Here is an 11,089-nt window from a genome sequence, read left to right as displayed (position 1 = left end):
GGGGGATCTCCTCTGCCGTAGTCTTATGGGCATCCACAAGCTCATTATGCGCTTCTGCGTAGTCGCCCATTTTGTTTTCCATGAAATCCACCCTGTCTCCCAAATCATTAATTTCCTCAGTACATTTGTTAATGAGGGATGTAAAGTCCTCATGTAGTGAATTACGGAGGGACAGGAGCATATCTTTTAAGTTAGTGTCCATAACTGGCTGGTTAGATGTGGGGTATGCATCCAGTAATTTATTGTGATCATCAGGTATGTCAGCTATGTCGTCATTAGTGGAAGGAGAGTCACCGCTTACCTCCCTTTCTCTGGAGTTTGGGGTAGCCCTCTTTGATTTATGTTTCTCTGGGCTGCCCTGATTAGATGATCCAGCACTGCCTGAGTTGTCATCCAGGGCTGTAGTAGATGTCGTAGGCTGTTTTCCGTTCCCGCTCTTTTGGGCTGAGGAGGACAGCGTTGCTGCACGGGACAGGATGGCAGCATGTTTCTGCCGGCCCTGAGGCGCCGCTGTCCTGAAGAAATCCGTCAGTTTCCGCGGTCCGCCTTTGTGCTTTCTTTTGTTCATCTTCTTCTCAGATGGTTAAGGAAGATGTGAAGACGAAAATCAAGTGCTGACGTTCCCTAGTGCCGTGTCACTATGTCCTGCTGCAGATACGGAGCCGGAGCACTTCTCCTATGCGGCCATCTTCCACCTCAGTCGGCCACGCCCCCCGTGAATGGGGTCTTTGAGGAGATATAGGCTGTAGTCATGCTACATGTGTGGTTAGAGAGACAGGGGACAGTTGGAGGCTGAGGATCTTTTACATGAGGCCGATAGAGATCACTGACATGATAGCTCCGTTACAAATCCATGCTCCTACACCAACAAATGACTGCTGGGTTCTGAGGGACACACAAGCACCAAAGGGTGGCATACAGCCCTCAAGCCTCAGGTTGGGCACCAGGAATTAACATCTTCCAACATTACTTTCTCCACTAAACCTGAACACACTTCTAAATTGATCCACATTGATCCCTCCCCAGTAATAGGGACGTTTCTGCAGGTCAGCAGTTATTTACACTTCCAGTAGCCCAATATGTTTTCAGCATTCCGGTCGGCTTTTTAACCAGACCCCCATATTTTTTTTCTTATCGAGATGCTTTTGCTCAGCTGCTTACTCAAATATTAGTGCAAGAATCATTGAACTTAGAGCAGATCGTTTTAAAAACAAGTTGAGATTTTCACGTTGCTATCTATTACAGGGAATGATGGGAGTATAGGATGACATGAACATAGTCCAATCTCTATCTTATCTGCAAATGTATCACAATAGCTTCACCTTACTCTTGGCTAATCTTGTCGTCTTGGATTACTGAGTGTAGGGAGGAGACCTGATTTACACTTGTACACAACACAGTTGAGTCCTGTCCGTTTTTTTTTTATTTTATTTGCACCAAACATTTGTAGGACAAGTTTTCACCACCTACACCCTTCCTTTGCAGTCAAAGCAGTGCTGATACACAAAAGGTCTATGAGCAGTGCTTAGACCTTACAAGAAAGGTGAACACCCTGAAAGCTTATCTGTAAAAAAATAAAATCAAGCCAACTGGATTTGCTGTATTTTTCTTAAAGACATTTCGCTGGTCAGCCAACTAGCTTCCTGAATTAAAAAGCTAGTCAGATGACCAGCCAAACATCTTGAAGAAAAATACAGCAAGTCCAGTTGCCTTAATTAATTTTTTTACAGATATACCATGACCTGGATGAATGTGAACCTTTACAGACACCTTGAAAGCTTGTCCTGAAAATATCACCAAGTACAAATAAACAAAACAAAAAAAAGGCATTACAGACAGGACACAACTGTGTTGTTGCGATAGTGCACTCATACACTATGGGTACAATTACCTTAAACACTTGCGCACAGAAACACAATGAAACCTCTAGTACAAATGCAGTCAATATATGGGCTGATCAGTGCCTGTGATGGAAAATATCTGGACACACTAGGTTATCAGTAACACAGGCGTTCTCCTGGTTGTGATTGTGCTCTTACCATATGAGCAAAAGTCTGCACTGCTCCAGGGTCTACAGTAGAACATATTCACTTGCAAAGTAAATTTTTACTTTGCACAGGAACTTTTATTTGGCTTAGTAAATGTGGTGAAGAATGACTTCATTCCAATGAAGAAGGAATGACCTGTTCCAGCTATACTGAAGCACCAGGCATGGAGGCATATTCCTGTTAAGGTGGATCAGTGGTGTATCTACGGTGGGAGTAGACTACCAGTTAACAAATTCCCTCACAACGGGGAAAAGTTCAGTCACACTCAAGTGGGGCCCAGGACTCTTTAGGCTGCTGCAATTCCTTATGCAGGGATGCATTAAAAAGTGGGTTAGTGGAAAGATTTTTGAACTTGTAGGAGCCCTAAAAACAAGCAAACTAAAGAAAAAAAAAGCCCAAAGCCCAAAAAACTCCACAAGGCCTGGCAGAGCAGATCCTCCAGATCAGTAGAACACACTGTATGAATAAGGTCTTACACAACTCTACCAAATCTGAGGTGACGCAGGAGACTATGAGGTCTCACAAACAGTCTCTTCAGGAGGTAGACTGCTGGAACCCTGAATCTAAGTCAGAGATGATAACAGCGACAACTGAGCTGGTATGATTAGGGGCTTGGGAGGATCAGAATGCCCCATTGGTCCTGAGTGGATATGAAGGTCCCTGTGGACATGGGGAAGGACACGGCTTTACTGAGGAAGACTCTGATCATCATTACCCTATAGTAATAACCCTTTAATATAGCATGGACAAATCATTATAGAATTCAGGCGCCAGCAGGGGTTTCTAGTGTAGGGGGGCGTACGGCCGCTTAGCCCCATAGAGAAGGACGGGGGCTGCGTTCTAATCACATGCAGCACCTGTCCTTCCCGGGAGCTACTTGGTACGGCACTGCACACAGCACCTGGCTCTAATAAGAGGAACAGCACATACATACCCTGATGGCTCTCCGCTAAAGGTGAGGTGCATTCCAGAAGATTTCTCTGGTGACGGTCACAGGAGATTGAGATTACCTTTCATCCACTTCTAAATCTTCTATTTTATAACAGACTGTTGAAGACTCACGATTATGGATGTTTTTGTAACAATATAATATTTGCACTGAGGTCTACATTTATTATAGCAATACTTACACGTGTTTTTATATTGATATTCTTTTTATATTGTATCACATTGTTTCACGGCTACGTCGGCTAGTATCAGTTGTATCTGATTTTAATTCATACAGTGCGGCTTTCTCATTGTCAATTTTATATTATATCTGATCACACAGATTCCAGCTGCTGCTTGACTTGATTAGAGTGGTGGCGCAAGGTTTCACAACATTCATGTATGCACTGACATGACCAAAATGAAGAATTGGCAGCAGTTGCCGGGTAAGATCGGGCATCTTTGGATGCATGTTGTACAGTGTCTTTCTGAGTTTGCTGGATTTAATGTTGTTACAAGTTTCCTTTAAGGACTATTAGGCCTTGTTCACACCAAATGCAGACCAGATCCGTTCAGGTTTCTGCACACGCAGTGCAGTGGGTTGTGCCGTGTTTTTGATGCGTTTAGGGACGGTTTTGGTTAAAAAAATATAATAATTACCAAGTAGCTGCCGGGAAGGACAGGTGTCTCTCCTAGGTTCTATGTCCAGTCTTATGACTATGATTATCTACTAAGAAACTAAGACTTGGATGGACAGGAGAAAAAAAGGAAAAACAATAAACAAAATGATTTCTTGAGGGATACATGGGGGCTGTCAATCCACTTCTGAGGATGCTAGTTGTTGGGCTAGTGCATTGACCAACTGGATTCAATAAGGTTTGAAGCATGATACAAGCATGTGTATTTCTAACATCAGACATTCATATTTCAATGTTTGTTCTAGGTAAGAATACAAAGTGGAAACCAGAAGCAAACAGACAAAGAAGTAGCAATGGTAGCCTCCATTTCTCTCTTAATAAAGATTTCCTTTAAATGGCAACTGAAACAAGTCTTCTTTTAAGGCATGCCCTCAACCTCCGGAGTGCAGCCCACCCGGTCCAATACTCGCCTCTATCCTGACTTTAGTGTTCTTCTTCTAGTGTAATGCGCTCTTCTTCAGCTGTGTGCTCTCCCTTGGCGTCCTCATGTACAATACAGAGCTAGAGCCTGCATTGTACTTGATATCAGCGGTCCTTAGACCGCCGGAGGAAAGAGGAGAACATGCTGCAGGGACTGATCTAACAGCTGGAAGAGAGAGCTGGTGGGAGCGGGGAACAGGTAAGTAAAACAGCTTTTTCTGTCCCCCAGGCATAAAGCTAACCCTTGCAAGGCGGGGGGCCAGCCCCACTGCAAAGAAATACTTTTCATGTACTTGGAGGTGAACTTTGAAGAGCTGCTTCAGATCTGGCTTGCAAATATACCCACATGCTGACTTCTTATATCTATGGAACCTCGGGGGTGACTCATTTCCCCCAGGATTCCCAGCTCCACCCGCTGCTACAGTCACCCTTAAGCTAAATGAGGCTGTCCTACATTCCTGATGATTCCTCCATAACATAAAGCATGTGAACATTTGGCAATCCATCTATAAAGTGATAGATGGGCAATACATCTATATAAAAATAATCAGATTTTAGGACAGAGGCATTAGTGGGCTTGAAGTCTCCTGGAAGCTATCCTACCCTACCTTAACAACATGCAAAAGTCTGGCTTCACTTCCAGACTTGCATCTTTGAATCCTGGGACTGTCCCTGGAAAACATATAGGACTTAAGTATTCCCTAACCCCTGTATGTCAAATCTCTGCTCCACTTCCAGATAGATCTACTAATCCTGGAACTGTCACTGGAAATCATATAGGACTGAAAGTATTCCTACCCCTGACTTCACTTCCAGATAGATCTACTAATCCTGGAACTGTCCCTGTAAACCATGGAAAGTTGAATGCATTCCTAACCCCTGGCTTCGCTTCCAGATGACAGCCAAATCCCAGGACTGTCCCTGAAATTCATATAAAACTGAAAGCATTCCCTAACCTCTGTATGTCATATCTCTGCTCCACTTCCAGATAGATCTACAAATCCTGGGACTGTCCCTGGAAACCATGGAACATTGAAAGTATGCCCAGCCCCTGCTTCACCTGCAGATAGATCTACAAATCCCGGGACTGTCCCTGGAAACCATATACATTGAAGTATTCCTAACCCATGCATGTCAAATCTCTGCTTCACTTTCAGATGGCCAGCTAAATCCTGGGACTGTCCCTGGAAAGCATGGAAAGTTGAAAGCATGCCTAACCCCAGCTTAACGTGCAAATATATCTTTGCATCTTGGGATTGTCCCTTGAAATCATGAAAGGTGCAAAGTATTCCTAACCCCTTCCTCACTTTCAGGTAGACAGCCACGTGTCCCTGGAAATGTAGTCATAGTAAAAGTATTCCCTAACCCCTATATGTCAGATCTCAGCTTCACTTCCAGATGGATCTACAAATACAGTGAGGGGAATTTATTAAAACTGGAGCAGACAAAATCTGGGAGCAGCTGTTCTTGGCAACCAATCAGCCTCTATATTTTATTTCCAAATATTAACTGAATAAACTGCTGAGAGAAGCTGATTGGTTGCCATGCAAACCTGCTCCAGATTTTGTCTGCTCTAGATTTGATACATTTCCCTTCGATTCCCTCCCTGGAAATCATTGCTAAACCTGCTGAAAGTATTGCTAAGCCTCGCTTTACTTCCACATAGACCGTCCTGGGACTGTCCCTGGAAATCAGGGACATTGGGTGTGCGATGTACCGTGCGCTATCCCAGCGATCCGTATAGATCGGGGTACAGAGTCATGTCTGCATCGCCCTCCATCACACATCCCTGCACTCACCTTGTCCTCCGCACTGCCACAGATCTGGGCGGCCGAGTTATACACATGACAGCGGATGATCGTACTGCCCACATCCACCGCCACCACTAGCCGCTCCCGGTACCCGTTCCTGACGGACCCCATCCTCAGGATGATAGACTCCTCTTTGGCAGAGGCTGGTTACTGCTCCAGGGCGGAGCCGCCATGTTTTCTGTGGGCGGGGCCTAGTAAGCGAAGTCCTTGTTAATGAGAGCGGCCATGTTTACTACTGGCAAGGGTAGTGAGTGACGTGGGAGCCGCCATATTTATTTAGGGCAATCTATAATTGAGCGCTGGTTGTTGGCTCAGGTGCTTAGAGAGAACTATCCCACAAATCCACCCAAACGAAAAAGGCTGGTATACATAAATTGGGGTATAAGTGAAACAGGGCAAGGTCAAGTTCACAAGAAGAAATCTCATTTTAAAGTGCAACTAAAATCAAAATGTTTGTTTTGTTTTGTATAGAGTGGGGAGGGATTAGAACCCCTGTATGGTTTTATTGCTCTCTGTGTCCCCATTAGATTCACACTCTCTATATTTGTCCTGGTTACCATTATCAATGAAAGTGGAAGAAAATACCGAATTTTAGGTTGTCACCAGAACAGGAATAGATGGAAAATTTCCCAGTGGGGACACCACCAGGGACTTCCCTCTCTTTGGAGGGTTTTTGTCTCACTTCCTGTTGTAGTTAGCAGATAGGAAGTGAAAGGAAATCTCCCCAGTGGGACACAGATGGCAAAAATAAAAGCGGACAGTGGTTATAACCTTCCCTTACTCTGTCCAAAGCTGAATCAAAGTGTGCTGGATTCAGCTCTACTTTAAATGAAATTGATTATTCTTTCCCACAGGGGACAAAATGCATGTAGCACTTTGTCCTCTTTTGATAGGTGCTTTGGGGGTGCTTTACAGAACTAGTGTGGTCAACAGTGTTCCCCTCTCCTCCCACTGTTGTCAAAACCACAATGCTCTGGAAGGCTGCGTTCACACGGGCGGCACTCCTCACCTCCCTTCATGGTGGAATGAAATCTAAAGGTGCCCATACACTGCACGATTATCGTACGATAATCGTATGCGATCGGGTTTTCGTACGATAATCGAGCAGTGTGAACGGAGACGTGCGACCGTTTCTACTGTACGGTCGCACGTCTTCTGTCGAACCAGCATGTTCGAAAACCAGCCGGGAATCGTACGATTCTCGGCTGGTTAGAACGGTGCTCGGAAGATAAATGCTGAACGGGCCGGTGTGCGCACGCGCACACTGCCCGTTCAGCATTGCGGTCATCGGAAGCCCGCCCTTCAGGAGGGCGGGCTTGCGATGATCGAGAGTGCGATCTGCCTGTCCAAGATAGGCAGATCGTACGTTTTTTTAATCCCTTTACAACCATCGCAAGACTAAAGTCTTGCGATGGTTGTAGAGTGTATGGCCACCTTAAGAGACAAATATCTATAATTAGTCCTGATTGACAGCACTCCCCTATGGCACCATGCACTTCCCCAAGACCAGCAAAGGGGGCAGAAGCTGAGCTCCATTATAGAAATGATCAATCATTAGTCATGCAGGGGAAAGGTCTGTTCAGCAATTCCCAGTAGAACACATACAGAGGACTGTCCTCAGCAATAAGAAGACCCACAAATCAGGTTTCTGACAGGAGAGGAGCTAATGAGTAGTAATGGGAGAGAAAAAAAATTAAAAGAGTTCCTACACAATTGTTCAGCATTTCAACATCCAGGTATTTCATCACACATCTATAGACCTGAATTTCATTTTCATTGCTCATGAGACTTCTTTAAAATGACACTAAACTCAGCAGTTAAATCTTAAAAAAAGGAATTAAAGTTCCTTAACTATTAACAACAATGTATCTTATTTGTGTATCACTCGGCTGTAGAGCCACAAATCATCTCTGAATTGGTGCTGACACTGTCCTTCCTTCTGGAGGGGGGCTACTTTTGTTCCCAATGGTCCCTGTGTGTGTTGTAAAGTAGCCACCGCTCCAAGCTCCCTCTCATGATGGACTACAATCTCAATACCAATAAGTAAACTAAACGTGAGATTGTAGTCCATCACGGGAGCGAGCTTGGAGCGGTGACTATTTTACAACACACACAGAGACCATGGGGAACAAAAGTAGCCACCCTCCAGAAGGAAGGACAGTGTCAGCATGAATCTCAAACCCAAGCTACATGCTGACCTCCACGTCATTATGAGGCACAGTGTAAACACCGAGCACTGTGGAGGAGCAAGGCTTTTGACACTCCTGGAAACGTTGGATTCTCTTGAACGGTGTTCTGGTGGCTTGGGCAACAGGAGAAATTCATTTTCCCTCAACTGTTTTTTCAGGTCGACCTCTTTGGGAATGGTTCTTTTAGGATACATTCAGCAAGGGTGTGGAATTCCTATTGCCCGACGCCCTGGACAAGCAGTTTCGGGCGCCGGCGAGTAGTTTTTTTGTACATTTAGCCCTGCTCCGGACAAGCAGAGCTAAATGTACAGTGTGGGGCCTCCGCTCGTTTTTTATACAAGTGATCTGATCAGATCACTTGTATAAAAGGAGCGGCGGAAATCGTGTCCGACCCCTGCCGCCGTGGCTTTCGGGGGCCCCCGCTTCTCTGGGGGACCCGTGACCACGGCACATGAGCTCACCATAGAGCCCGTAGAGCAGACAAAGAACGTCTGTTCTTCGTCTGCTCTGTGTTATCACTGAGACCGTGGCGCTGTAATCACATCGCCACCTATCTCAGCTGTCAGGAACTGCACAGAACATCTTTTTTCCATAGAGAGAACCTGTCACCTCCAAACTATCACATAAGGAATTGTTAATCCCCATATGTGATAGGAATAAAATTAAGAGGGGAAAAAAAGTTAAAAATAATAAAAAATAAATAAAGTTATAAAAAAATAATAATATATATAAAAATGAAAAAAAATAAAAGTTAAACCCCCCCCCCCTTCTATACTTACCTTTCGGCGAACAGTCCTTACCCACCACCAGTACAGATGTACTATCTGTACCCCGTACCGCAGTCCAGCCCTAAGCATTTTTAATTTCGCTCGCAAATTGCAAGCAAATTGCAGGTGACCACGCTGACCAATGAGAAGCGCTATTTAGCACAGTCAAATACAGTTTTTATTAGGTATGTGGCCAATCAGGAAACCGGGAGGCGGGTCATTAGTCACTGCCCTGCTTCCTGAACATCGATCCGGCTTCCCGCCCAATCAGGTCATTACTCGCCGCCCGCTTTCCCGGTTGGCTGGGAAGCCATTTTCCCTGCCAATCACAATCAAGCCGCCCAAACAACAAGGACCTAAAGGGTCTGGTATGAATTTCTCGGGAACTGCACACTGCTTGTTTTTTTTAAAAGGGGTCCCTCCTTACATTCCTTTTTTTTAAAATTATGATTATTCTATGAAGAGTTAAAGGTGAACTATGGGGCCAGGGCTTTTCACAAACTAGCATCCTACTGTCACCCAAAGCTCAGTATACCGAGAGATACAGCTCGCGGTATACTGAGACGCGGCAGCCGGGACTGATCCCCACATTGCTGTCGAGATCCACCCAGCTGCGTGAGTGACAGCTGGCTCTGCCTATCTAGAGGCAGAGCCAGCTGTACCCGCCCCCTCCCCCGTCCGTTCCGCCAGACAGCGCTGGAGGGGGGGAATCCCTGCAGGGAGCTGTGAGTGACAGCCACGGCTCTCTGTAGGGACATGATCGAGAAGTGAGCGAGCGCCGGTATGTGTTCGCTCACCTCCCGATCTATTGAGCCGACGTGTGACAGTTTCATTGTCACATGTCGGCTCGAACTATGATTTTCACTCACCTCATAGTTCTCCTTTATACACTTTTGTGTATTCTGTGACAGCTGTCAGATTCTTTACATTGGGGATGAAGTGTCCTTACAGAAACTGTTACAGAATAACATAGGTCTCTCAGCTTCTTATTGTGCAACAATATTGTGTTACTTTGTTTTCATTTGACATACAAGTCAGAGAAGCCAGAGAGCGGTAAATTACATCTCCCGTTTGTTGTGTTTTGTTTCCGAAAGAAATTCAGATGTATCCGAATTTCATTATCAAACATTCGGATTCCTTCAGATCCGTTATTTCTGTTGTTCGTAAATTTGGATGCATCAGAATGTCCAAATTTACAGAAATTCGTACGAATTTCAATTCTGAACTAAATGAATTGCACATGTCTAATTGCGTTGCCCTTCTTTGTGAATGACCCCCCAGGCTATTGTACAGTACCATTCAGCACCCAATACCCAGTTGTATTCTAAAAGAGACGCTGTGCAATTTCTGTCTTTGTGTTGGCATTAACACCCCACAACCGAAGTATGTGTGATTCTGCCCTTAGTGCTCCCTTATACTGGGATACATGCTATAAAATGAGTATCATGACTTGTTTTATAATGTACACTAACGCAATGTATTGTAGACATATGTTGTGATGCAAAGTTCACCTTTCTGACCATGTTTCATGTTACACTCAAATTTACCTGAATCTCAGGGTTCTTCTCAAACAGCACAGATGGATAAATCTCCCTGCCGGGCTATTGTATTCTGACAGCTGGCAACCGCTTCTGTCAGAAGAATACCTTTCTGTCAGTAACTGTCTGGCCTACAATTTTAGGCCCAGCTCCTTCAGAAAAGTCAATTGAGTATTGACTTTTGTTGAGCAGGCAGGGCTGCCCACTGCTTGAATTTCGGCCCTATTCCTGTGAATCTGCCAAAATTGTAACAGTGTATGGATGGCTTTAACAGCACCCAAATAACTGTAACGCACAAAAAGTGGTAATGCAATGCTCCTCCACACACAGAAACACATACGTTTCAGTCTAGGTTCACACAGGCTAAATCCGTGCGATATCGCCAGGGCCAGATTTACTCTCCCTGCTGCCCCAAGGCCAGGAGGTGGCCGGAACTGCATGTTCTGGGCGCCGGGGGATTCCACAGACGCTGCTGCCCCTCTGCGCCCTGCCGCACCGAGGCTGGGCCTCGGTGGCCTTGTGGGGAATCCGGGCCTGGATATCTCACAAAACAGAGATGTGCATTCAAGTCTATGGAGGCTGTTCACACCTTTGCCATTTGTCGCGCGGTAGCAATTGGCTGTCCCGCAAAAGGGGGCAGGAGCTATTTTCGGGCGGTTGTCGCGCAATTTGAGTCCAATAGACATCTCAA

The 11,089-nt window shown here is 45.3% G+C and overlaps 1 protein-coding gene across 1 annotated transcript in view; it reads right to left on the bottom strand.

The window, feature by feature from the left end:
• The window catches only part of GK5 (glycerol kinase 5 (putative)), a 38,643-nt gene extending 32,574 nt beyond the window's left edge, over positions 1-6,069 (bottom strand). Inside the window, exon 1 of the mRNA XM_018560363.1 lies at positions 5,893-6,069. Coding sequence (XP_018415865.1) covers positions 5,893-6,015 — 123 coding nt within the window. The 5' untranslated portion in view covers positions 6,016-6,069. The remainder of the gene's footprint in view (positions 1-5,892) is intronic.
• Between the last annotated feature and the right edge of the window lie 5,020 nt (positions 6,070-11,089).

The sequence above is a fragment of the Nanorana parkeri genome, unplaced genomic scaffold (assembly GCF_000935625.1).
Source record: "Nanorana parkeri isolate BGI_ZX_2015 unplaced genomic scaffold, ASM93562v1 scaffold452, whole genome shotgun sequence".
In the NCBI taxonomy this organism is placed as follows: Eukaryota; Metazoa; Chordata; class Amphibia; order Anura; family Dicroglossidae; genus Nanorana; species Nanorana parkeri.
This window is presented reverse-complemented; position numbering and strand designations above follow the sequence as displayed.